Here is a 27,974-nt window from a genome sequence, read left to right as displayed (position 1 = left end):
CAGGACTGACAGACCTGGACAAAGTTCATGCTCCATGCTGTCGATGAACTCATCAGCCACCAGCTCCGAAAACAACTTCATTCTCTGAACTCTCTTGTCGTCATCACAGGCAATCGAGCTCAGGGTCTCGTCTTCCTCCTTCTTGTTGAACATGTCACCAATCCCAATGGCATGGACTGTGACCCCCTTGCTGCAGAGAGCCGGTAAGTTGGACTCACTATCCCGGGGATCGTGGCGCCCATCGGTAATCACCACAGCAAACACCCGGGCCTTGTCTCTCCGGCTCTCCTTGATGAGGGTGTTGTAGGCGAACTGAAGCGCAGAGGGGGTCCACGTGCCCCCGGCAATCCACTCTAGCTTCTTCACTGCCTCTTTGAAACTGGAGAGGGAGTCAATGCGGTCATCGTTCAGCTGGATGGCTTCAAATGTCCCTTCGTGGCTGTACTGCACCACCCCAACACGGGCGCCTGGCAGAGAAAGAAACCATCAGTTCCACCTCCCTGAACCAAGGGAGACCTCATTTCCCCTGAAGGCAGGCATCACATTGCCCTGCAGCCAGAGAGCCTTCTGAAAACCAAAGGCTTTGTCTCTTGGGCTAGTGGTTTAAAATCCTTTGCATTTAGGGGAACAGTTAGGAAAAAGCTGCCCAGATGCAGTACAGACTTATGTAAGGAATATAGGTGCCTCTTCTCTTCTGCCATGTGTCTTCTGCCGATCACTTATAGAGAGTGTGGCACTCAAAGCAGTTCTAATCAAAGGCATTTCTACGCACACACAAGCTTTCCTGCAACAAATGCAGCACTTGCAGGACACAAAGTCAAAGCTGGATGTCCACAATTTGTTTGCACTGCAATTTGGAACAGGTAAGAAACAGGTAAGATCTTCTCCACAAAAGAGTTAAGTCCCAGCTCTGCCATTAGACCTTCTGGCACACCTAGAACCATGGATTTCTCTCATTTGTGCTGCTGTTTGGAGAAGGAAAGAAACAGCAGAGAGATTCCTGCCACAATTCTCTTCTCCGCTCTTTGCGCATGCCTCTTTCCCCAGGCTTCTGCACTGGCCACATGGCCCAGTGAGCGAAGGAAGGGAGCCAGGAGTTGGTGGCAAGCACAGTTAGATGGCACACACAACACACGCTCAACATGATCAAGGCAAATGGAACACTTCTAGAAACCAAGAGATATTTTAGTTCCCAATATTGGGTTAGGCCCTGCACAAGCATCTCATCATCACATCTAATGTTCAGCAATAAAATCAGATTCTCAGCCATGCCACTAACCTGTCTCAGATTTTGGATCCTTGGCTATGGAACCCAGTCTGCTCACCACATTTATGACAAAGTTCTTCTCCAGGGTGAAATTGGTGTAGCCAATACTTTCTGAGCTGTCTATAACAAAGACTAAGTCCAAGGGGCCACACCGCTTCTCACAGTCTATGGAAAGCAGAGACAGAGCAGTCAGAAGCTTTGCATCCAAACACCATAAAACCAGCCTGCGACAGCACCAACCTAGAAGACCCTGGAACAGATGGCATGCTGTGTTATAAAGCCACGTATCTGAGGGACAACAAGCAGGCTATTAACAGTCCTTCCTTGTGTTTCCCAGTGACTGCAGTGTTCTTTCCTAGAGACAGGCAGGACACGGTACGGCTATTTCCAGCTCTTGCCTACAGGATCAGCAGTGAATACAGAGGAACAGTACCAAAGGGGTTGCTCCCAGCCTGGTTTCTGTATCTGGGCAGCACTGGAAGCCAGGAGCCTTGGCCTGGGAAAATGCAGTGGTGCCATTGCAACTGAAAGGTCTACATATGAAGCACCTGTTCTTCAAGCCTTCTTGTAAGTGCAACCCCATGTAACCTAAATTTATACTTTGATTAACACTGTGATTTAGAAGTTTAAATGAGGCATGGGCACTTTTGCATATTCACAAGATGATGGGCCTGAGTCCGAAGCATGTTTGTTCTACCATACCACATCTAAGATACTTTTAAATCATGGAGTGTTACGAGGCATGCTTGAGGCATCACATCCCAAACCCAAAGCATGGTGCAACATTACCTCTCTCACTCTCTCCAAATTCCCCTCTTTCTCAACTTCTGGAGACAGTATTTCCTTTTCTTATATGTGATTAAACATTTCTTGGGAGTACCGAAAGCACAGTAAGATGTCTCTGCCAAACTGATGAAACCTATTTAGTCTCTGACCAAGCAAGGCTCCCATAGAAGGACAGAGGGAAATCACTGCATGACTATGATCTTTGTTTGGGAATAAAATGCATCCTCCTGGGAGAGGCATCCTACTCTAAAGCAAGATTATGCAAACTAATTATTCTTATAAGTCAACAAGGAGAAGACTCTGAACCAACCACAACAGCCACAGGTCTCTCTGATGTATGCCATCACATCACAGTCCTATCAAGAAAAAGAAAGAAAGAAAGTAAATAAATAAAGAGGTGCTCTGAATGTAAGGTCCTAAATTGTTTGACAGCATGGCAAGATCTGGTAGGAAATCAGTCAGTGCAGTTTGAGTGATGATTCTGCTAGTTTTCATTTGCATCTTGTCATTGTGAAAACTTGACTGAATAATACACAAGCTTTTCTCCCTCTACTGTGCACAAAAGGACATCGCTGCAGATTTCATCGGGAATATCTTCCACATAGTGGGAAGCAACTATTTGAATGTTCTTGCTATATTCCACGGCAAACTGGAACTGACACTAGATAGGTATCCCGCTCCACAGGTGGAAGAATAAATATAGGTTTTCTGTCTCCACTTACAGTCAGGCCAGGATCTCCAGCAGGGCCAGGGCCACCCTATAAAAAAATGGAGAAGAAGACTTCAGGGGTGTTTCATCTCTCTCTCTCTTATGCACATTCACCTATGCTCCATCCATGCTGCTGGGCTTGACTTGGCCACAGGAGCACGGAAAGGATAATTTACAAGGCAGCTGGAGACCAAGTTCCTTCTTCCCTCACAGAGGCCTCAGAACCAATTGCCTGGTGAGGAAGACAAGCAGCAGCCACAGGGGTGAAAGAACGTTATCCTCATCGTCACTACTGTTTTAAACAGACCATTTTTACTGTTTTAATAATTTGTGAATCTTTGTACTGGTTTTACGCAAGTCACCCTGGGAGCACTGGCAGCTCAAGAGCATGTGGACGGGGGGGGGGGGGGGGGCTATAAGTGGAAAAGTGAATGAGCCTTAAGTTGCTATCACTATCCATAGCTTAACTCTGCTGTCTGAAGAAGGACTCCCTTTTGCCTCTCCTTCAGCCTCGAACATTCAGCTTCGTTGGCTGTCCATGACTTCTAGTGTTATGAGAGAGGGATTGCCCCCCCTTCCCTTTCTCTATGGCATGCTGGATTTTATAAACTTCTGTCATGCCTCCTCTTGCTTGCATTTTCTCTCAAACTAAAGAGGCCCAAACGTTGCCACCTTTCTTCCTAGGGGAGTTGCTCCACCCCCTGGATCACTTTGCTTTCCCCCTTTCTGAAACTTTCCCAACTCTACAATATCCCTTTTAAGGTGAACTGACCACTGAATTCAGATTCAGAATGCTCATCAAGGATAAAGGTAAAGGTAAAGGGACCCCTGGCCATTAGGTCCAGTCATGACCGACTCTGGGATTGCGGTGCTCATCTTGCTTTATTGGCCGAGGGAGCCGGCGTACAGCTTCTGGGTCATGTGGCCAGCAGGACTAAGCCGCTTCTGGCGAACCAGAACAGCGCACGGAAATGCCGTTTACCTTCCCGCCGGAGCGGTACCTATTCATCTACTTGCACTTTTGACGTGCTTTCGAACTGCTAGGCTGGCAGTACTCATCAAGGATAACGCATATTTATTTTTTAAAAATCAAAATTCTGAATTCAAGACATATCTGTTTTCTCTTCCTTAAAATGGAAATCTGTATTCAGCAGGCTCAGGTTGTTCATTTCATTTTGTGTGTCTGGTGGCTGCTCATGTTGTGCAACATACAACTGCCCAGGGTCCTGTGATCCAGCTCCAGAATATCAAAGGAAGGAGCTGGCAAGATCTAGGGCCCAAGGCAACACTCAGCTGCAGTACCTCAGGGCCTCCTTCACCTGGAGGTCCTCTGGGTCCAGGCTCACCAGGTGGGCCAGGATCAGCCTGGAAAAAGAGAGAGGGAAAGAAATGCATGCTTATAAGTTTAGAAACACGAATGGGGAAAAAGTATTTAAATTAACATGAATTCAGTGTCCTAGAGACCAGGAGAACCTCTACTTGCTTACCTGCCCATTACAATGTCTCAAATATATATTTTTTACCAATAATTTCTATAGCACACAAAGTGTTTACTTATTCTTAGTACTTTTATCCTCATTGGCAGTTGTGAAAAATATATATTTCCTTCCTCTCTGCTATGAGAAGCAAAACTTCTCTCAAACCAGTTTCAACCCAGCTTGAGTATTGCCTGTCTCCAGCCTATCACATCCTATTTTTTAATAGACATCAGCAACCTGAAAAGCAGGTGGAAATTACCAGATACAGACTGAGAAACCTGAAACCCTTCTTCCTCTCCATAGAGGACAAACCCAGGGGCTAGCTAGATGTGGCAGGGGCCTCCACATTTGTTTAGCCATGTGATTGAGAGAATTTATGCAGCACCAGGGATCACCAGTATGGGAAACACCAGTGGACACCAGAATTTCTCGCAACAAAGATGTAGAGATCAAACCTGCACACATTCATCTACAGACATCAGTGTAAACAGGTCTGGGAAACATAGTACTATCCGCATTCCCAGACACATGAGTGTTCAGAAGAACATGTGAGGCTCAAACTGTGTGCAGATGCATGTGTCAGCCCTGCCTGCCTTTTGTGCACTGAGCAGAAAGAAAGGTCTGCAGGGGGGTTCATGCTGTGCAGCAGAACATGGCAAGAATTTTCCAGGCCACTAGTAATCAGGTTCTGGATCAAAGGGAGAATTTAAACTGCATTCAGCTCAGCATGATTAGAATCTCCAAAGAGACTTTTGTGGGCAGGGGCTGCTTGTGTGCCCCTATGCAGTTTGTCCATTATTTTGAACAACCGAAGGGGGCTATGTTCACTGGCATTTAAAGATGTCTACACAGGATCAGCTGTTTAGAAGTATGGCGTCCTACATTCAGCTGGCCTAAGATTAGGTGGTTCTAGAGTACAATTTAAAATTTATCAGGGAGCTCAAAGTTTACGAAAGACAGGCATTATCCCATTGTCTCCTAGACTTATCACCCCAAACCCTGACAAGTGAAAGGGCAACACAAATTGAAATTTAGCTCCAATATCTTTTGTGTCCAGCAAATCCACATTGTGAATCAAACTAACTGTTTATGTTCCATACATTTGTTAGTAATAGGAGTGTAGAAGAGTAGTCTACTTACAGGTTCACCTCGTTCTCCTTTGCTTCCTGGGGGGCCTTTTAGTCCAAAGTCACCTCTTGCACCCTGTTCCAAAAAAATGTTAGAAGAATAAAGATTTTTCTTTTCTCTACTGCCCCCTTTTCAACCCCCCATTTATCTTTTATTATTCATTTAAGGGCACTTATATTATTCCTTTAAAGCAGTTCTCTGTGCCGATGCTTGAAGGCTTAGAGCTAAGCTGGAAGTACAGAGGAAAAGTACCTGAGCACAGAATGCATTTTTTCACAGACAAAATAGCAGTAAGCCTGGCTGTATAGAGACAGAGGTCCTCAGGCTGGGACGGGACGATATGGGATTGAGGGGGCAACTCCCATCTCTTGCGGGGGTGCAATTAGTGCCAGCACCGTCCGTTAAGAGTTTGGGTGTAATCTTCGATACCTCCCTTTCCATGGAGGCACAGATTGCAGCTATAACAAAGGTGGCATTTTTCCATCTCCGCCAAGCTAAGCAGTTGGCTCCTTACCTCTCTCGCCCTGACCTAGCCACTGTGATCCACGCGACGGTCACCTCCAGACTGGATTATTGTAACTCGCTCTACGTGGGGCTGCCCTTGAGACTGACCCAAAAACTCCAGCGGGTGCAGAATGCCACAGCAAGACTCCTTACGGGGTCTTCGCTGCGAGATCACATTCATCCAGTGCTATACCAGCTGCACTGGCTCCCGGTGGAGTATAGGATCAGGTTTAAGGTGCTGGTTTTAACCTTCAAAGCCCTATACGGCCTAGGACCCTCGTACCTACGGGACCGCCTCTCCTGGTATGCCCCACAGAGGAACTTACGGTCTTCAAATAAAAACATCTTGAAGGTCCCAGGCCACAGAGAGGTTAGGCTGGCCTCAACTAGAGCCAGGGCTTTTTCGGCTGCGGCTCCAACCTGGTGGAACGCTCTGTCACAAGAGACAAGGGCCCTGCGGGACTTGACATCTTTCCGCAGGGCCTGCAAGACAGAGCTGTTCCACCAGGCCTTTGGTCAGGGCGCAGCCTGACTCCCTCCTTTGGCAATCTTTATAGAACTTTAGTTTATGGTTGCCATCAATTTTGATCTTAATTAATTTTTATAATGTTTTTATAATGTTGCACTATTTTAGTGTTGTTAGCCGCCCTGAGCCCGGTTTCGGCTGGGGAGGGTGGGATATAACTAAATTTTATTATTATTATTATTATATTAAAATAATCTACGTCAACACTAGTTAAGCCTTGTACTGTATACAGTCGTACTTTGGTTGTCAAACGCCCTGGAACTCATACGTTTTGACTCCCAAACGCCGCAAACCCGGAAGTGACTGTTCCGGTTTGCGAATGTTCTTTTGGATCCCAAACGTCCGACAGGGCTTCCTACAGTTTCTGATTGGCTGCAGGAGGTTTTCTAAAGTTTTAGAAGTTGAACGGACTTCCAGAACAGATTCCGTTCTTCTTCCAAGGTACAACTGTACTTCATAATGGCACCAGGAGTCACAGCACTGAGCCACTTGAGAATGATTTAATTGGACAGAGCACAATGAGTGTGTGGTTTTCTGGCTCACTTGTGCTTTGGTGTTCCACCGATATGAAAAACAAGTCACACAACAGCTTCTGTGTGGACACAGCCTGAGAAGTGGCCCTCCATAGCCTCATATCCTCATAAGCATTTCAAAGAAAGAACAGGATCACTAGCTTTGTTGGCAGAATAAGGTGGCAAACGTGATCATACTATACCTCTGGTCCTGGAAGCCCCTTCTCACCTTTCTCACCCTGGAAACAGAGAAGAGCCAGTCAGCTTTCAGTTTCATGAGCTTACCCAGACATAGCAAGGATGGACAAATTCTAAAGTAAATGACAGTTGTGGCCAACTAGGCATCTAGAGTTGCTGAGCATAGGAATTTTCCAGTGGGTCCAACAGAAAGCAGGGGCTCTTAGAACATCTGATTAGCAGCCTCTTGAAGTTTCCTCAGTTGATTCCGGACTGGGCAGAAATGGACGACCGGTTCCTCCACCTGGTCTATCCTTCTCCTGAGAGAGTGTGGTGTGGAGCGCCCTCACTAAGGACAAGGCATATTTTCTTAACTTATTTTATTTCACAAAATTTATGTACTGCTTACTGTACAGCAGGGTTTCCCAAACTTGGGTCTCTAGCTGTTTTTGGACTACAACTCCCATCATCCCTAGCTAGCAGGACCAGCGGTCAGGAATGCTGGATTTGTAGTCCAGAAAGAGCTGGAGACCCAAGTTTGGGAAACCCTGCTCTACAGAAAACCTCTAGGTGGTTTACATCTAGAATATGCATTAAAAAGCACCAATAAAAGGAAATCAGGACTGATTTGCTCCCAGATTTCTTAGATGTGTCAAGGGGTTCAAAATGAAAAATGAAACTATAGTGATCTCTTGCAAAGATGTCTTTTTCAATATTTTGCTGTACATTGGCATAATCTAATGGACTCAGAAAAATACCCTCTTCCTATTGTATGCTTTAAATAATGTGTAATATAACTAAAGCAGAACTAGGTTTTGATTCAGATTTCACCATTTTCTTTCTTTCTTTCTTTCTTTCTTTCTTTCTTTCTTTCTTTCTTTCTTTCTTTCTTTCTTTTTATTTTTAATAGATTCCTATTTCTAGAGGACACTTAAAACAGCAAACTGATTCTGGAGTAGCTTTCACCATAATGATGATGTACACCAAACACATAAGGAAAATAATATTTACTTTTAATAATTTAATTATTAGTTATTTGCTCATTTGTCCATATCAAGCACCTTATTTTGCCCAATCCTAAAAACAGTTCGAAATAACAACATCAATCCCCATTCATATCTCTGGAATGATATTAAAAATTAAATCCTATTTTAATAACATTCAGTAAGTCTAGAAAATGGCAGCATTAAACTCGCGGCCCCAAATGGCTTGTTGCCAGAGCCGAAGGAGGCTGGAGACGAAGAATTTCTATAGCAATTTTTGAAGCCTCCTTTCCAACTGAGGCATTTCAATGTGTGAATACTTTACGTGAACAAAACATACCGCAGCTCCTCTTGGACCGGGATAGTTAAAGCCAGGTCTTCCTCTGTCACCCTAGAACGTTGTTTTAAAAAGAGAGAATGATTCTTCAAAGATTCTATATTTGCAGAAATGGCCACATCTCCCTTCCTTTGGATTACAGTTTGTTATGTCTTGGGGTTAAAAGGTCTGGCAAGCAGATGTGCATTGACATGCACACTGAGCCACAGCAGAACTCAAGTTCCTAATTTAGTCAGCAAGAATACCTCCAACAATAATGGCAACAAGACCTTTAATACATTGAATTACAGATACAAAAAATCTGGAACTTGGACTGCTTAAGGAGAAAGAGACTTTCTGTGGCTAGAAAATTACCAGCATTAAAAGAGGCCAGTGATGAGGCCTGCGGGGTCAGATCAAAGCTACAATATCAAATGTAAACACAATCCTGTTGATCAAGGTTACACCTATGGCTTACCTTTGGACCTGGCACCCCGGGGTCGCCCCTGACACCAGAATCACCGGGATCCCCTCGTGAGCCCTGCAAAAGAGTGTTGCATAAAGCACGGTGTTATGTACTGAAGTTCTCACCCTGGGCCAGCAGGGGGATACTGTAGATAGTTATGCAAATAAGGGATCGAAAGTGTCATTCAGTGATTGGATAGTTTTAGAAAGTTGCTACAGTTACGTTGTACTGGAGCTCTATATAAGTAGGCTGACTGAACCCTTCAGTTCAGTTCTGTCCTGGCCTGTGAATAAACAAGAGCTGTTTGAAGAATCGCTGTGTCATCTAATATGTTCACCCACAACTTAACACTTATGGTGATTTGGGGAGGGGTGCTGCTGTTGATCTGTACGAGGGGCAGAGATGCTACTACAGTTGTGATTTTCAAAATGACAATGATTCCGTATGACAGGAGGAAAGTCTCAGAGGAAACTCTTTTTGCTCACACACAAATGGGGGGGCAATGTTTCTGATATTAAATCCTGATTGACATGGAATTAATCTGTGACCTCAGTAAAGCTGAGACAAAATATTCCTAAAGCCTCCGCAGACTGGATTTTTTTGCAGGTATGTCATTGATGCTATAATAGTCCATCAATGGAAGATTTATACTAGATTGTCTGCACTCCATTCTACTTTATCAGTTCTTCTGTGAAGCTTCCCAGTGTTTCTGCTTTATTGTCATTTGGCAGGGAACTCCTGCACTATGGAGCACAAGGAAAGCAGGACAAAAAATAAGGTAGAACATCTGTGATACAAGGAGTTACGGGATCTCAGCAGGAGGTTATGGGACACGCACTGATCGGAAATGATGAAGGCTCAAACAGTACTGAAAGTAAGATTGTGTATCACCTCCCCAATACCGCCATGAGCACAAATCGTCACGAATGCACAACGAAAAGGATGTCTGCTGGGGGCGGATGGCAGACGGGGCTTCTCTTGCCAGCTGCATGGAGAGCAAGCCAATGCCCACAGGTGGAAGAGGCATGTGAATGAAACTTACGGGCTTCCCTGGTTCTCCCACACCACCTTGAGTTCCTCGTGGGCCAGGCAATCCTCGCTCTCCCTGTGAAACACAGAAATGAGAGGGAGAGTCAGACCTTGCATGAAGTAAACATTTCAGACTGTTCAAGGGAAGAAATATCTAATTAGTTAACAGTTGGCAGCTGAGATGAGGCAACTCTTTCCCTCCCCCACTGTTTTCTTGTTTCTGTCCTCAGGAGTGGAGCAGAGGGCGTCCCCTCCCCCCCCCAATAAGATGTGCTCAACACTCAACATCATTTTGAGCCCCATTTTGCCAGATTCAAACATGGCACTCCAATCTCATCAGTGTGAACATACACTGGTGGCGAAGTCCTTGATGGACAAGTATCTTCAAATCTGCTTTCAAATAAACTGCTTGGGGAGCCCCTGCTGCCTTCTGTGCATGGAGGGAAAATGTTCTGCCATTTTGTCATTCTTTCATACCCTGCCTCCCTTGTTTCCAACTTCTCCTGGTAGCCCTCTCTGGCCCTCAGAACCAGGGTCTCCCTGTGAAAGAAGAAACAAGGCGTTAGAGAGCCAATCTGTTCAGTCCAAGTTTAGCAAGTTCCTAGACCTTCTCTGGTGACAAGAAGTCTCACAGAAGCTGCAGCCATAGCTATAGCTACAACCACCAGCTCTCTGCTGCTTGAGGTGCTTTTAGGTGGAATCTGCTACGGAATGAGTGCTACTTATGCATACAAGTTTGTTTGCATCATCCACACCACCAATGATTTCCTCAAAATGCCAGCCTGGAGTTTTTCTTCATTTAATCTGGATTTACCCACAGAAAATCAGATAGCCTGCTATGGACCTGCAAGCCAATGCTCATTGGCATTCTTTTCTTTGGATGGGTGGTTTGTCACCTGCGTGCTGTTTCAGTGGGTGGCCATGTGCTCCTCCTAGGAGGGCAACCAATGGAGTGTCTCTCTCTCCATCTTAAGAAAGCAGATCTGAACTTAGGCAACCCAATTCAGAGGAGTGGCTCTCTCAAGACCTCACAAGACAGTGCATGTGGGGGATGACTTCTTGGAGGCTAATCACATAGCAGATACAGTAGGGGTTAGTCAGTCTTGTGCAAGAGCTTGGTTTTAAAAATTAAGCAACAACAACCTTGCATTTCAGGGTGTTGGACTAGATGACCCTTGGGTCCCTTCCAACTCCACATTTCTATGATTCTGTGAAAAACAACAAATGTGCTTTTGTTGTTTTGCAGGCTTATTTTGCAATCATTATGACTAGAATCAAAATTAATAAAGAATATCTCCCTCCCTCCCTCCCTCTCTCTCTCTCTCTCTCTCTCCTCCCCCCCCCCAGTTAATTAGGGGTGGATTTCCTTCCATTACTTTGGAAACCTGATGAACTTACTCTCCCGCCTGGGGGTCCAGCACCTCCAGGTCCCCCCTTGGTTCCAGGATCACCACGACGGCCCTTAAAAAAAAAGAAACATTGAAAGCAAACAAAAGAAAATGATCTTGAGCAAATGCTCTTCAAGCACATCCATTGTGCCTTATTTGAGTTGAAAGAACTAGGCGTGTCTGAAGGATGGGCTCCAACCTCTGTAGAAAGAGGGGCCCACTTCTCCCATGACGCCCCCTTTCATGCAATGCTCTTACGGGGCAGCGTCCGTAGCATTCAGACCCACCTTGCACCCTAGATGTCATTAGGGATGCAAAAAGGTTCCTGAAATGGGCCCAGAGAAATTGAACTATTTTTCGAGTCACCTGGCAAGATAGTTCACTTCTTCAAGCTAATTGCAAATCAAGTCCGGGGGGCTACTCCAAGCGTGCTCAGGTGGGGAAAGGCGGCGTAACTTCTCCTCTGTTACTTTTCTAGCTTAAAACCGTCCTTCCCAAGCTGCCTTTTCATCCACAGGGTGTGCTATGGGGACTCAGTATCTTTCTTCCCATACATAGGTGAAAAATAGGCTTAGAGAGGAGGACTTTGAGCTGTAAAAGGACCAAGTAGCAGAGTAGCCTTTCTCGGCTTCTCCTCTCTCCTTCTGCTCCCCCACTGCTAATTTAAAAGAGTAAAGCAAACCTGAAGGACATAATTCTGTGCAACGTGTGGATTGACACTTACTGCAGGAAAGATAAAGAGTGGGTGAAAGTAAAAGCAAAAAACAGTGCTTTCAATATTGTGAATATAATCCCATTAAGTGGGGTGTGGGGTTTGTGGGAAAGGGAGACATAAATTCCTATACAGTGATGCCTCGCAAGACGAAAAGAATCCGTTCCGCGAGTCTCTTTGTCTAGTGGTTTTTTCGTCTTGCAAAGCAAGCCCATTGACGGCTTAGCGGATTAGCGCTATTAGCGGTTTAGCCGCTTCTAGCGGCTTTTAGTGGCTTATCGGCTTAGCGGATAAGCGGCTTAGCGGCTTAGAAAAAGGGGGGGGGGAAAGGAAAAAAACCCCGCAGGAACTCGCAAGACATTTTCGTCTTGCGAAGCAAGCCCATAGGAAATTCGTTTTGCGAAGCACCTCCAAAACGGAAAACTCTTTCGTCTAGCGAGTTTTCCGTCTTGCGAGGCATTCGTCTTGCGGGGCACCACTGTACTAGATTTGTGTCTGGTCCAACCAAAGTTAAGCTCTTTCTAAAGCGCAATTATTTCAATGAGAGAAATTTCAGGTTAAATTTAACTCTCCAACTGAAACCAAAGCATCTTAAAAGTGCTTTATGTGGGCTGGATCATGCCCTCTGTTAAAAGCACAATCAAATTAAATGTCAGCACATTTCCAACTTCTTATTGGATGGCATTTGGTTGCTTGCATACTGGAATGCACAGATCTGGCATGAATCTCAGTCACTGATTGTGAACAAATCCAGTTTTAATATTGCTCTGGAAGAAGGAGTAGGAACCGATGTCACTGAAATCTGTATCTTGGTGATGCATTTATGAGTGTAGTCAAGCAGTAGCAGCCTAGAATACTTGCCTGTATGGAAATCTTGCTATTGCGATAGATGATAGATAGATAGATAGATAGATAGATAGATAGATAGATAGATAGATAGACAGACAGGCAGGCAGGCAGGCAGGCAGGCAGGCAGGCAGGCAGACAGTAAGTGGGGTTAGAATCTTACAGGTTCTCCTTTGGGTCCAATAGTTCCAGGGCCACCTTTGGCTCCCTTTGTCCCAGGAGTGCCAGGAGATCCATTGGTGCCTTTTGGTCCCTTTGAAAAATAAACGGAAACAGCATCAAAAGACCTTTGGGGAGAAGGGAAGGGCAAGGAAGGGCAGTGTCAGAGCACAGCCTATGTATAATGGGGCACAGACAGTACAAAGAGTCACATCTTATGCAGGATGGTGAGATCCATCTTAATCTTAGGCCCAGTTTTGGCACAGAAACTGCTCTGGTCACACTGTACATTGATGACCTCTGTCAGCAGTGGACGTGCTTCTTGCATTGCTGTTACCACTCTGAAAGAGTGGGTGCACAGCTTGGGGGGTCCTCCTGGATCCTTTGTTGTCACTTGAGGCTCAGGTGGCCTCAGTGGCCTGGAGTGCCTTCCATCAGCTTCAGCTGGTGGTCTAGCTACACCCCTATCTGGACAGGAATAGCCTGACTACTGCTGCCTATCCTCTGATAACCTCAAGGTTAGATTACTGCAATATGTTATATGTATGGCTGCCTATGAAGATCCTTTGGAAACCTCAACTGGTGCGGAATTTGGACACCAGTCTGCTCACTAGGACAAGACAGTTTGAGCATCATACACTGATCCTGGTGAAACTGCATTGACTGCCAACTAGTTTCCAGGCCCAATTCAAAGTGCTGGTTTTGACCTATAAAGCCTTCAATGACTTGGGACCACAATACCTCAAGGACTGCCTCTCCCCATATAATCTGACCTGGACTCTGGGATCATCCTCTGAGGACCTTCCTTGTGTGCCACAAGAAGTCCGGAGGGTGGCAACATGAGGATGGGCCCTTTTCTGCCATGGCTCCCCATCTGTGGAATGCTGTCCCCAGGAAAGTTAGTTTGATGCCTTCATCAAGTTAGTTTGATGTGAGCCAGTGTGGTGTAGTGGTTAAGAGCGGTAGTCTCGTAATCTGGGGAACCGGGTTCGCATCTCCGCTCCTCCACATGCAGCTGCTGGGTGACCTTGGGCCAGTCACACTTCTCTGAAGTCTCTCAGCCCCACTCACCTCACAGAGTGTTTGTTGTGGGGGAGGAAGGGAAAGGAGAATGTTAGCCGCTTTGAGACTCCTTAAAGGGAGTGAAAGGCGGGATATCAAATCCAAACTCTTCTTCTTCTTCATTATACATTTTAGGTTCCAAGCAAAAGTGTTCTTCCAGGCCTTGGGCTGATTAACATTTGATGTCTTTTTAAATGTGTTCATGTGTGTGTGTGTGTGTGTGTGTGGGGAACTAGCCAAGTTCAGCTTATTCAACGCCTAGCATATTGCAGTTGCTATAAATGGAACAGAATCAGACCACTGCATGGAGAGTTTAATGCAATGCTGCCAATTTTCTCATTTCTTGTTCTGACAACTATGATAACAACAGGATAACTTCTGACTGTGGCCCAGAACTTCAAAGAGATCTAGCAGTTTTATAACATGCAGTGGTGGACCTACATTTTGGGGGGCCCTGAAGCTTGAATTGTTATGGCGGTCTCTTCACAACCAGCAATGAGGTCTGGGTAACCCCTGTTACCTTCTTCAACGGGATCACCACTGGTGGGTTTTTCCACAACAGATCACGACACCTTTACAACATCTGTGCTACTGACTCTCAAACTTTGGGATTGTTGAAATACATACAACAAAAAAGCAATCAATTTAAGTCATGTGGCTCAAATTGAGTCTACTAGCAGTGTGGACTAAAATTGCTTCTGGGGCCCCTCCAGGAGTTTAAGCTACTTTAGTTTCATAGTAGATCTGCCCCCGAGAGCATGTCTAAAATTTGAGGGGTACATACCCGATTTCCTTTCTCTCCAGCCAACCCAGGCGGTCCGCTGCGACCAGGACGTCCAGGATCACCCTGATACAGAAGGAGTAAGCAGAAACAGAAGTAGTAAGAAATGGTCACACCAGCTCTACATCCACGTAGATCAAAACTGAATTGTATGTGCAGCAGTATAAGCAGTCTGAAATTTTCCCCAAACCATTTTTGGGGGAATTCTGGTGCAAAATAGATGGCAGCTACTTTATATTCAGTGTTTGGTATTTGACAATTGACATTAAATAGCTGATATTTTACACAGCTCCATTCTTATGGGTTCAAGAATTATGCATAAATGTTAGAAACACACCAAACAGCCACAATAAATACCTGGGCAATTTTTAATAAAGCCTTCCAATCCATTTGTAGAAATTTAAATGCTGTTATGCTGATCTGCCCACAACACCATCTACTTCTGAGTCATTTTCTTCTGAGGGCCAAACCACACCTTTATGCTGTGTGTGTGGTTTTTGTTTCATTTTGACATTTTAGATGGGGGGGGGTAGGAGTTGAATCAGGAACACCATGGAGCTGTTTTCAGGGGCGAAGGAAGACTAACCAGCACCCAGTGCGGGGTGTTGAGGGGCAGGGCAAACCGCCCTGTGCCACCACACATGCGCCGCCAGGAGGTTTGCCGATGGCGCCACTCGACAGTGTCGAGATCCTCTGCAGCAGTGGGATCCGCCACACGTGGCTGCAGCGGCACGATGGAGGTGGCTCGCGTCACTGCACCCGGGAGCAGCAGGGTGAGCCTCCCGCTGGTGCCTTCTAGTCACCCCCCCTCAGAGATGGCACCCAAGGCGGACCACCCCCCTTCCTGGCTGTTTTGAAAAACACTTTCTCCCTGCAACATTTTCTCAATGACTCCTCTGCTTCCTCTGCTTTTTTTGTTTTGCCTTGAGGGAGAAAACATTGGTACTTTTGTACCAGTATGTTTCCCCCTACAGAGTTTCTGTTCTTTTGTGTAAAACAGTGTGTGTGTTTGGGCACACACACACACATGAAACACTGCCTGAATGCCCCGGAGCCTGCTCTAGTCCTCAGTGACACTTAGAGACTGGCAGTAATGATAGCAATTCTGTAACAGAACAGGATTTTCAATTCAAAATCAGAATTGGAAGTCAAATGCATGAATTTCAACCAGTTATAAGACTTATCAATGCAGCCTTTGTTGAGCATTTACATTCTGCACAGAAATGCCAAAACGCTTTGTAATGGCACTATTTTATTTTATTTTTTTACAAAAGCTGTGTCCGTTCCAAAAAGCCAGGATTCAATAAAAGAAGAAGAGTTCCACCGATTAGGCCGAAGCTCATCTGCCTAATCCAGCTCTTGGCTAAAGAGCTGTTGCAGAGAAGATCTCCTCTGCTGTGTGCTTGCCATGACTGGCACCCCTGAATGCAGAAGCTTCACACAACTATCATGGCTGGTAGCCACTGACAAACCTCTTCCCCGAGGGAGTGGGGTTTTCAAACCCCCCTTTAGAGCCACCTAAGACCATGGTCATCACCACATCCACGGGTTATGTGAAATAGTGCCTTTTTCAAACTGGCTGACCCAGAGTTGTACTGTTTAAAGAGGGAGGGGGGAACCCCTCTTTACCCACCACCAATGTCTAAGTCTTTATCATGTCTCCCCACCCACAACCCCAAGGCCACCTTCCCCCAAAACTAAAGAAACCCAGACACAAGCTTTTCCTTGTGAGGAAGGAGCTCCTAACCAACCCTTCCGCCCAACATTTTGATTGCCCCTTTCTGCCCCTTTTCCCATGTCCTTTTGTGATGGGGTGGCCAAATATTCATAGCACAGCACGATTGCCCTGGCTGCATATTGGGTGCACTTTTGGACACTGCGGCACAAGGGGCTGCCTGTCTTCCAACATCTTCAGCTTATTCTCAGTGATTATGTGTCACTGCTGCCTTGAGTGACTTTGAGGAAGGGTACTGTTATGTACTGAGTTGAATAGGATCCAAAAGGCAGCAGTCTGATTGGTCCTAGAACAATAGGATTCAGAATACAGCAGTCTGATTGGTCCTAGAACAGTAGGACCCAGAATGCAGCAGTCTGATTGGTCCACAGGAACCACCCAATCCAGCTCCAGGTGGAAGTGAATCTGCAACCTGATTGGCCTACAGGAGAATCCCGGAATTAGCCAATCACGTGGGGCCCATTGTGTAAATAATGTATATAAAGCAGACATTCTGGGGGAACTTGGATTCCTCCTCACCACTATGAGCTGAATAAAGAGCATGAAATCCACTCCTGAGTATATTTCAGGTACAGACCTTGATCCCTTGGTCCCCAGGCAACCCTTGATCTCCAGCACCTCCAGGATAACCATCAGGGCCCTAGGAAGAAAGGCAAAGGTGAGCTGCTTCTTTTCTGAAAGCTCTGGCTTGTGGGGACATCTGCACATGGAAAGCAATGGGCTCTGTGACGCCAGATAAAAGGCCAGCCCACCTTTTGACAGAGAGGCAACTGCCTCTTCCCTCCCTGATGCCCACCTGCGTGGGAACCTCCCTGTCAGCTCCAGGAATGCATTCAGATGCAAATTAAAATAGGATCTACAGGTCTTCCTCCATTTGTTTATTTCATAAAATTTATACACCGCTTGATTGTAAAAAAACCCAAAACAAAAACCCCTCAAAGGGGTTTACAAAAAGCTAAAACAACAGATTCAAGAAAAATTCACAAACCCTGTTTTTCGGTTAAAATACTAAAACAGATTAAAATTCGCCTCAGCGTTTCTAAGCGTCTGGGTTGACCTGTCTAAACAAGAATGTTTTTAGCAAGGGCCAAAACCAAAGTGCAGGTGTTGCCACACTAAACAATCAATTTCTTACATCTGCAAAATAAGTATTATGTGACACGTGTAGTAGTGCCAGTTCTGCCGATCAAAGTGGTCATACAGAATCACAGAATCTTAAGAGTTGGAGGGGACCCCAAGGGTCATCTAGTCCAACCCTTTGCAACGCAGGAATCTCAGTTAAATCATCCATGCCAGATGGCCACCCAACCTCTGCTTAGAAACCTGCAAGGAAGGAAAGTCTGCCAAGTGGGGCACATGTGAGGTAAAGGCGATATAAAATAAATAATGGTAATCAAAAGGCATTTTTTATTTGTTACTTGTGTGTTAGCTGCCATATTACTTTACGCAGCATGCTCAAAGAAACACTGCGCCCCACACGCCACTGCTGGAATGCACAAAGCCAAGATGAGAAAAGATTCTTACCCTGTTGCCTGGGTCTCCCTTACAGCCAGGAGGTCCAATGCGCCCCAGTTTGCCCTGGAAAGATCACATGCAAAAACAAAGAAGTGAGAGACTGTGAACCGTAGAGAGAACTCTATAGACATTTCATTCTCCTTGGGAAAGATGCACCCTCTTGATATCCACTGGCTCGGGCAAGATGTAGCCCTGGGGGGTGGGGAGGGGCTTTCAATTTCTCTCTCTCCCCCTTTGTCTGAAACAGGAGGGAATTAGCTACTATGGGATGTGTCTGGCTTGTTTGGGGTGTTTTGAGGGAACTTAGGATCTTGCAGGTCTTGGGTTCCTTTTACATGCCCCCCTTAGAATCCCAGAATGCCATGTCTTAAACCACAGAGCCTAGGACTTGCCAATCAGAAGGTTGGCAGTTCGAATCCCCGTGACGGGGTGAGCTCCCGTTGCTCGGTCCCTGCTCCTGCCAACCTAGCAGTTCGAAAGCACATCAAAGTGCAAGTAGATAAATAGGTACCGCTTCGGTGGGAAGGCAAACGGCATTTCCGTGCGCTGCTCTGGTTCGCCAGAAGCGGCTTAGTCATGCTGGCCACATGACCCAGAAGCTGTATGCCGGCTCCCTTGGCCAATAAAGCGAGATGAGCGCCGCAACCCCAGAGTCGGCCACAACTGGACCTAATGGTCAGGGGTCCCTTTACCTTTAGGATCTTGCAGGTCTTGGGTTCCTATCACATGCCCCCCATAGAATCCCAGAATGCCATGTCTTGGTCCACATGGCCACATGGGGAAGGATGCCAGCAGTCCACCAGCACCCATCAGAGCTTTGGGCAGGTGAACCAAGGGGTCTTTTGGTGGGACAAGCCTGTTGGCAGGCTTTACTCTCCATTGGCAGAGCAGCTCTTGCGAGCTGTGGGGTGGCAGCCATAGCGGTTTCCTTCTAAAGGACATAAGCAACCCGTTGACTGTGTCTGATCCTTGAGTAGCTTTACCTTTTGCCCACTTGTGCCGTTCCGTCCAAACAAGCCAAAAGCCCCCTGAAACAAAAGAAGCAGAGCATGAGAAAGCTGCTCTCATCAGGAAAGCGGAGCTGGAATAAGAGGTAGCAATCCAGGATTTGCCTTTACCTTTCGTCCATCTCCTCCAAACTCTCCCTGCAAACACAAGAAAGGGGGGGGGGGGAGCAAACAATGTTGAGTCAAGCCTATTAAAATCAGCCACGCTGGCAGAACAGAATGGAATATATATATATATATATAATTCTTTGTTACTGAATTGATTATGATCCAAAAGCTAGCAAACAAGATTACATGCAAAGACCTCCCTAGATATTTAAGCAATCTGAACAAGCAGTTTCCCCTCACAGAATGCATTTTGTATACTGTTTACAAGAATATATTATACACTAATAATTATGGACACTTTCCCCCAGGAAAGCATTGTTTTGTTGGAAAACAGCATCACAGAATTCAGATAAGTGTGAATTTTAAAGGATAGCTGTGTTCCAGTTCACATATAGTTTCAGAAAGTGCAAATCTGACAGATTCAGATTTAAATTTCTCCACCATCCTTTGCGGAGATTTAATCTGTCTACAATTTCCACCTTGGAACTGAGGCTGCAGCTGGGCCTCCTGGCTCTGGGCTCCAGCTGGGAGGTCCAATCTCCGTGCTTTTCTTATTTTCCCCCTCCCCTCCTCTTTTGTAAAACACCTCACTAGATGAAGAGTTCTGGAGCACTTGAAAGCTTGCCACTAATCTTGTGACATTTTGGCTGCTTTGAATAAAATCACAATATGCGTCCCATAATTTTCTGAATGTAGTATATAAAATAGCTTACCTTTTCTCCTTTTAGACCATGAATACCCTATAGAAGGAACAAAAAATGTACATTGTGTTAATGTTTGTTGATACGTGTGACATTGATTTAGAGTTCTGGCTTTGATATAGTATCATATATTTCATGTATATATGATCATATATTTCCTGAAAAAGTTCTAAGTGGTTTCTAGAGATAGATAGATAGATAGATAGATAGATAGATAGATAGATATAGATAAATAAGACATATTTGTTTGCAATGAAGCAGAACTTTTATTACCCAGAAGTACCATCAAAAGCCTCTATTCATGCAGGCCCATGTCCCTTTTGCCTGACAGAATTTACAGAAAGAATTTATTTTAGGGACTCTCTGCAAAGTGTAAGGGCATTAAGCCATCATCAATTACTTGGAAAACTATGCATCCAAAACATTTTAGACAAGGGCCGGTAGTGACTGGGCAGAATAGTGTTTCACATTAATACAGACACCAAATGCCCATGCTGACAGCCTCAATATTCATAATTTAAATAATAACACACAACCTATTGGCCTTATTATATTATATTGGATTATATATAACTATATGCTAGCTATATATATAATCCAACAGACAAACAGCCCCAACCAGTGCAGCTATGGCTAGCCCTGCTTTCCCCAGCCAAGCCAGGCAAGTTGCTTCTGCTTCCGGCACTCGTCCGCGGCAGTCAACCTCGTGGTCTGGATGCTTCATCAATGCTGCAGGTGTGAAGTTTTCACCACATGGCATTTTCTACCACTAGTCCTTTGCACTAGTAGCCGGTTGCCTTTCCCCTGTCCTCTGAGTGCCTCTGGGTCAAACATTGTGGCCCCAGATGAAGGGTTAATCCGACAACTGGTGAGCCGCTAAAATGGAAAAAAAAAAAAATATGGCAGAAGGATAAACAGACGCAAATCTTTTACCTTGGGACCTGGATATCCAATTGGACCTTCAATTCCTGGGTCACCCTATATTTAAAAAGACAAACAGCATTATTAGTTGCAATAATTTAAACAGTATATTAAGACTGCCATCCTATACACATTTATTCGGGAGTAAGTCCCACTGAGCTTTGGAAAGGACATGTACAGGATTACCCTCTTAGAGATTTTCAAATCATTATGTCCTTCATTACTGCAAGAGGCAGACACTGAAGTTTTACTACTTCTGTTTTATAATGGTGAAATGAAACCGCTAAGATACTTGGACATTGTTTTAAAGAGAGGTTTCAATATGCTGCTTTAGCAGTTTCAAGGATCACAGTCTGATTTGGTTAAATATCAACCCCTAAACAGGTGTTCAAATTGGAATATTACTCCATATGATCCTGAACATTTAAATATTCAATGTCAAAACTCACCCCAGTGGCTAATGGAGTGGGAAGGGAGTCCTCCTATTTTTTTCAGCTACTCACCTGTCGTCCTTTTAGCCCAGGAACACCTGGCACCCCCATGTTGCCCTTTGCACCCTAAAAGCAAATAAAAAATAAAACAAATTCAAGCAGTATGTCTTGCATTTCCCCCACTGTAATAGAAGGGCAATTTCAGCAGTTTTCAGGGACAAAAATGTTTGTGCTAGGCAACCCCTCATGGAAATTTGGAAGGAAATAACAATGTCTCTTTAACTTTTTCCATCTCAAAGGGTACTACCTTATATCAGCTTTTTGTTGTTGTTCTTCCCCAACTTACAGTGTGTGTGTGTGGGGGGGGGGAGTCAAGATCAGGACTGCACTGAGAGGGAAGAACATATTTAATCCTTTGATCCCCACAAAAATAAATAAAGCTGTATTCTGTTTAATTGGGTTGATTAATTGGGTTGTTGATCACTGGATAAACTGGGAAAATGAATAAATATATTTGTAATTATAATTGAAGTGTATATTTCATACCTTTTGAGCTGATTAATTGGGCTGATCAGTGGGTATATTGGGGAAATGAATGAATGAATATTTAATACTTTGGAATTAATAACTTACATGGGGGAAATAAATGAATTTTTGCAGCCTTCTTTGATTTTGGCACATTTGCAGATTCATTTAAAAGCATTGCTGGGTTCATAAACACCCCCCCACATCATGTATTTTCTTAATTAACAGAGACTTAAATTATAACAATTGGCACGTAGGAATCTTCAGAAATATTTGAGGTTAAAAGGAGGTTCCTCACACTTGTAAAGGCACACAATTCTGTCAGTATATGCACATTTCCTACAGGCTGTTGGAGATTATGCATACTAGCTGGGAAATGTACAAAATTCCCTGTTCATAGAAGGATTATGGGCACATTCTCCATAAGGCTGAGTGAATGTGCACAATGGCTAGTTATTACAGACCTCCCCAAGGGTCGCTATTTTCCAGGGACGTCTTTGATTTAGAGAAGCCATCCCGGTTTCTGATTTGATCCCAATTGGTCCCGTTTTTCCTTAGGATGTCCCTATTTTCATCAGAGAAATGTTGGAGAGTGTGTGATTATACACATTGACCAGTGAAAGAACAATTGGTCTAATCATTTAACACTCTGCAGCCCAGTAGTAGTCACCTGCACTTTGTCCAAAAGTGGAGTTTTGTCCAGGGGCATTTTCTTTGTGGGAGTAGCCCCTGCCTACCTGCTACAAGGAGGGAGGAAGCCTGCTTCAAAGGAAGCTTTTGCTAAGTCCTGGAAGACAGTTTCTGCACTCCTGTCAGGAGTGGGGAGGGGAGAGACTGTTTCTGCCAAGACCCCTTAGGACAGTGGTAGCGAACCTTTTGGAGACCAAGTGCCCTAACTGCAACCCAAAACCCACTGATTTATCGCAAAGTGGCAATCTGGGGGATAATGCGGGGAGAGTTGTTGAGCTTTTTCTGGGAGGAGTACCCCAGCGTTAGGGATGCGGGTGGCGCTGTGGGTTAAACCACAGAGCCTAGGACTTGCCGATCAGAAGGTCGGCGGTTCGAATCCCCACGACGGGGTGAGCTCCCATTGCTCGGTCCCTGCTCCTGCCAACCTAGCAGTTTGAAAGCACGTCAAAGTGCAAGTAGATAAATAGGTACAGCTCCAGTGGGAAGGTAAACGGCGTTTCCGTACATGTTACTTAAGAGGCAATTCAAAGGCTTGAATAACTTTCAGAAACTTGGAGTGGTTTTAAAAAGTGGTCTTTGCTCTCTGCCCTAGTGCTGAAAGGAAGAATCCTATATTTGCATTATTGGGGGCAGGGAGTGAGAAATACGGTCTTGTGGAACCACTGCTGTATCTTGCGTGTTACCAAGCCAGGAGGGATGGCCGCAATAGCGTTACATCCAGCAATTGGCCTACTTTCCCCCATTCTTGACTATGGCAGGTATCTGAATTTCCTTATGCTCTTCACAACCTTGGTCTCGCAGAACAACATAGCACTCTGGGACACAAGGTTCCCCTCTCCTCGGGGTGCTTTAATTTTATTTTTTGCTAAGGCCAAGAGAAGCAACGAAGGCTTACACAGTCACAACAGCAACCTGGTTGGGTGCTTGGCTGAGCAGCAGAAAAAGGTGAGTTCAAACCCCACCAGGCCTGGAGGAGGGAAAGTGCCACCACTCACTGCGACTGCTGGGACTCAAGCCCCCACCTGGCTTGTCCTCATTGCTTTAGAGTACTTTCCAGGTGGAAAGACAGGAGGGCTTAACATCTTCCTGGAGCACAGGCTGCTTAGCGCCGCCCCAGGAAAGGTTTGCTCAGGAGGAGATGAGCTGTGCAGAATTCAAGCACACGTGAGAGAGCAGGCCTGGAGGAAGAACTGTGAGGGGAGAGACTCCATCAGGCCTCTTTCCACCTATTGAATGTTACTTTTTTGATGTTGGTTGCTTATATTATAGTTTTATTATTGCATTAGATTGTTATAAGATGTCCATTTCTTGTTTCTTCAGCTTGTAAACCGCCTTGAGTATTGTAAGATAGAAAGACGGTATACAAATTAAAAAATGATGATGACGAGGCCGTGTTTCCATGTCTCGCGCAGCGCAACCGTGCGCAACTTTGTGCAGAAACGTCCCCAGAGAAATGAGTGAAAGCTCCGCCGGGCACTTCGAAGGCACCTTTCCCATCCACCCCGCAACTACCCCACACTCTCTGCCCTCAGGCTCCACCTTCTCAGGAAAGGAGCAACTGCCCCCTTTTCTCTCACTCTTCCCTACACAAAACTTTGTCCTCCGGCAACTGTGTGGGCAGCGCCACTGCCTCTCCCTGCAGGGCAGCCCGTGATGGGTGAGAAAATAGCAGGGCTCGCCACAAAATGAGCGTCCCATTGCAGCCACAGCTGGGGCCTACCAGCTGGTGGTGGGCGCGAAACTCTGGGGAGCGTTTCCGGCTCACATTGGCGTAGGGGTGTGTGTGTGCTCAACTCTCCCCCCCCCTGATGCCGCTGTGGCTGGCGCGCACTATACGGAGTGTTTCCCGCCCACTGTGGCTGTCACCTTTGCAAACCACAAAAAACGGACCTGATGGGGCGATGGCGCAAGTGTCCACAGAGAGGGCTCTGCGTGCCATAGGTTTGCTAGCACTGCCTTAGGATAACTCTGTACCCCCCAACCGGTGGTTTGTGGCCCCTGGGTTAGGAATCACTACCAGATTGAACTATACCATTCTACTTACCTTTTGTCCCCGAAACCCCTTTGGGCCAGGTGGGCCTGCAATTTCTAGGCAGCTCATTTTGTAGCACTGAAATAAATCCAAACAAAAATTAAATGAACTTTCATAGCTGAGAAGTTGATTAAATTTCTACACTGTGATCAAAATAAAGAGACCCCAAATCTAATGAATCCCAGAGGTCCACTGAATGACTCTGGGGACTCTGCCCCATTTCCCAGAGGTGAGGCTAAGATCTGCTACCAGAACTTTGTGGTCTCTTGCTAGGTGGGCAAAATGTGTTTCATTCCCCTAGGATTTTGCAGTATGAACTGGACGCCTGCTGAATTTGGCTTTGTGTAACCCTCTCTTTCTCATTCACAGAACAATTTGTTAAGAAGTCTGTAGCAGCAGTTAAAGCAAACAATATGTGCCAGGTATTATTGTGCTCAAGGAGAACACAGCTAACCCTCCCTCCAGACCCCTCACGTGGTAACAGGGAACATCTGTAGCAGAAACTTTTCGTATCCACAGAGGCTTCCTGTGCAGCTCAGAAGCCCTGGGAGCCTCCATGGGCACAAAACCCCCACACCTCCCACTGCAGTTCGGGTGAGGGGCTGGGAGAATTCACACCACCTTAAGGTAGTCTAGGCAGCCTGCTCTCCCCATCTTCCCCTTGTGCATCATAAATGCCTGAAGAGGCCTATGGAATTAGGCAAATTTGCGGCCCACTCCTGTAGATGTTTTATTTAAAATAACTTCCACTAAGTTAAATAGAATAAGTAAAGGTAAAGGTACCCCTGCCCATATGGGCCAGTCTTGACAGACTCTGGGGTTGTGCGCCCATCTCACTTAAGAGGCCAGGGGCCAGCGCTGTCCGGAGACACTTCCGGGTCACGTGGCCAGCGTGACATCGCTGCTCTGGCGAGCCAGAGTCGCACACGGAAACGCCGTTTACCTTCCCGCTGGTAAGCGGTCCCTATTTATCTACTTGCACCTGGAGGTGCTTTCGAACTGCTAGGTTGGCAGGCGCTGGGACCGAGCAGCGGGAGCGCACCCCGCCGCAGGGATTCGAACTGCCGACCTTTCGATTGGCAAGTCCTAGGCGCTGAGGCTTTAACCCACAGCGCCACCTGCGTCCCTAAGTTAAATAGAATAGTCCTAAGTAAATATGCCTGGGTACTGCTGCCCTTCTATGGAGCTCCAGTTGCTCTTTTGAGCACTCTAATTTTGTCAACAATTGAAATGCTGTTATTCGGGAAAGAACCTGTACTTACCTCTCCATAGGCTTCGTGTTTCTGTTGGGAGAAAAAAGATTTTTAAAAATTAACTAGGAAGAAGAAAACTGAGACAGCTCTTTCCTCTTGCATATTCTCTCTGTGTCCTCTGGGCAAACATGGATTTTGGCACCTCACCTGGGCATCATTCATGAGGCACCTCAGCCCCTCCCTTGTTAAAAGCAACTCTCCAGTTTGTATCCTTGCAAATAAATGCTTGTGTGCATGTTCTCTGAAAAATCAGGGAGGGACATTTCAGTGATTGTGGATGGCTCTCCTTTACCTCCTTGCTTCTGCCCTCTTTTGCTTGCTCCTAGAGCTTGTCACCTAGCCTCCTGCCTCAGCGTGGGAGCAGGACAGCGACCCGCATCACACTAGGGGGACCCCGGCCACGTCAGGTTGCCAGGCGGCCAATCAGGTTGCTTGGGTGTGTGGCCGGGGCCAATTTAAGCCGTGGTGCGACTCTGAGGCTTCCCTTTCAGCCTCGCGCTGAGGATCTCCCACCCTTTTCCAGGTTGCGTCATTGGTCTTGCTATGGACTTCGGTTGGTTGCCGTTGAGGGGCCTGGTAGGACTTTTTCCACTTGGCAAATTGGCACCAGCCACTTGGCTTTTGCCTACCTCATAGCAATTGTCACAACTTTGTAAGGTTTGGCGGGTAGGCATTGGAATAGCAATGTGAGGGGGAGGAGAGGTGTGGCCATCACCTGCCCCTCCATGAATAAGGGTATTCCATTAAAGGAATCTGGGGGTGTGGATCTCCTCCAAAGCCCGTCGGGAACCCAGGGGCCCTCAAGTCGATCCGCATTGGCTGGGCTCCCCCAACTGGTAGTTTACCCTTACCAGACTTCCCCAGAATAATAAGAGCTGGGGGGAAAAGGTGGGCTCCTCCTCATTTCAGCAGCACCACTCTAACCCAGAGGCAGGAGGCTTGGCTCATTCCCCAGCCACTGCAACCAAGGGGGACACCAGGCTGGTAGGGCCAGGCACACCCCAAGGCATGTACAGATCGTGCAACCCCCAAGTGAGGACGGCAGCCTAGAACTCTGGCCGAATGTGGGGCTGTGGAAATCCAGGGATAGTTTTTACTCCAATTGTGGTTGGATGGCTTCCAGCTAAAGGACTGAGCTGAATAATTTTATCACACTACAGGTTTTAAGAATGCTGCATGCTTGGTATTATGCCTAAATTAATGATGCAGCAAGCCCATAAATCTAGGAAGCCTCAATGACCACTGGCTCTTAGTTGGTTACTGGGAGCTTGGAAGGGCATTTCTTGTACTTTGGAGCAGCTAGGCTCCTTTGGGTGGGAGGGCAGGATAGAAATTTAATTAAAATCTATAAAGCTTCTGCTTTGATATCCAGCCTGGACAATGCAAACTGCCTGAAGCTAAATAGTATTTCAAGAAATTGCATTATTCCCCCCACCCTCACCCGAGAGAGATCCATTCTTACCATAACTTGGATGATCCTATCAATGGTATTGGTATCTATCTCGGTGGTTGATTCTTTTCTGATTGGGTCCATCTTTGTGATGGCGTAATTGCTACGGTAAAGCTCCAGCGGGGGGTTGGCAATCTCTCGCAGCCCTTGCTCAAAGATGTTGTGGCTGGGGGCCACTGCAAAGAGCCTGATCCCTGCGTCTCGGGCTCTTTCAGCTTGCAGCTTCATCCCTCCACAGGGACTCCCTGTCACATGGCCATCAGTGATCACAATGGCGTAATTGACAGCCCCAGGGGATGGATTGGCCAGGATCTGTGCTGTCATGTTGGAGATAGCACAATCTGTGAAGGTGCCCCGACCAATGTATTGAACACTCTCCAACCGATCACGGTAGATCGTCTTGCTGTTAGTGAACTCGCTGTATATTTTCACCACATCTGAAAAATGAAGTCCTGCAAATTGCCAGTTGATGGACACTTGACTCTGGTAGAGCTCATTCTCCAGCTTTGTGATGAATTCAGGGATGAAGCTCTTCATATGGGTCACTATAATCCCCAAAGGTGCAGTCTGCAGCGCAATACTCTCAGATGTGTCAATCACAAAATATACCCTGATGGGACAGTCAGTTTGATCTGTATAGAAACAGCAAAGAAAAGTTTGCTGATGCAACCACATCAGTCATACCAAGGCTTCTCAGAGGTCCCTATGAGGCCTGAACACTTTGGACTTGTGCCTTTAAAAATAATCACATCCTCAGGGCATAGGATAGGAAATACC

The 27,974-nt window shown here is 46.0% G+C and overlaps 1 protein-coding gene across 2 annotated transcripts in view; it reads right to left on the bottom strand.

Moving 5' to 3' along the window:
- The window catches only part of COL6A2 (collagen type VI alpha 2 chain), a 44,146-nt gene that overhangs the window by 12,181 nt on the left and 3,991 nt on the right, over positions 1-27,974 (bottom strand). For both annotated transcript variants that reach the window (XM_079977058.1, XM_079977057.1), the window contains exons 3-26: positions 27,210-27,829; positions 25,757-25,777; positions 24,507-24,572; positions 21,320-21,373; positions 20,829-20,873; positions 19,908-19,934; positions 19,198-19,224; positions 19,063-19,107; positions 18,089-18,142; positions 17,142-17,204; positions 14,833-14,895; positions 12,991-13,080; positions 11,280-11,342; positions 10,359-10,421; positions 9,895-9,957; positions 8,865-8,927; positions 8,411-8,461; positions 7,114-7,149; positions 5,381-5,443; positions 4,065-4,127; positions 2,776-2,811; positions 2,364-2,409; positions 1,280-1,432; positions 15-467 (exon numbers count right to left, since the gene is read on the bottom strand). In XM_079977058.1, the coding sequence (XP_079833184.1) occupies positions 15-467; positions 1,280-1,432; positions 2,364-2,409; positions 2,776-2,811; positions 4,065-4,127; positions 5,381-5,443; positions 7,114-7,149; positions 8,411-8,461; positions 8,865-8,927; positions 9,895-9,957; positions 10,359-10,421; positions 11,280-11,342; positions 12,991-13,080; positions 14,833-14,895; positions 17,142-17,204; positions 18,089-18,142; positions 19,063-19,107; positions 19,198-19,224; positions 19,908-19,934; positions 20,829-20,873; positions 21,320-21,373; positions 24,507-24,572; positions 25,757-25,777; positions 27,210-27,829 (2,328 nt within the window). The remainder of the gene's footprint in view (positions 1-14; positions 468-1,279; positions 1,433-2,363; positions 2,410-2,775; positions 2,812-4,064; positions 4,128-5,380; positions 5,444-7,113; positions 7,150-8,410; positions 8,462-8,864; positions 8,928-9,894; positions 9,958-10,358; positions 10,422-11,279; positions 11,343-12,990; positions 13,081-14,832; positions 14,896-17,141; positions 17,205-18,088; positions 18,143-19,062; positions 19,108-19,197; positions 19,225-19,907; positions 19,935-20,828; positions 20,874-21,319; positions 21,374-24,506; positions 24,573-25,756; positions 25,778-27,209; positions 27,830-27,974) is intronic.

The sequence above is a fragment of the Podarcis cretensis genome (assembly GCF_951804945.1).
Source record: "Podarcis cretensis genome assembly, chromosome: 1".
Classification (NCBI taxonomy): Eukaryota; Metazoa; Chordata; class Lepidosauria; order Squamata; family Lacertidae; genus Podarcis; species Podarcis cretensis.
The sequence above is the reverse complement of the archived record's forward strand: the minus strand, read 5'-3'. Positions and strand labels throughout refer to the sequence as shown.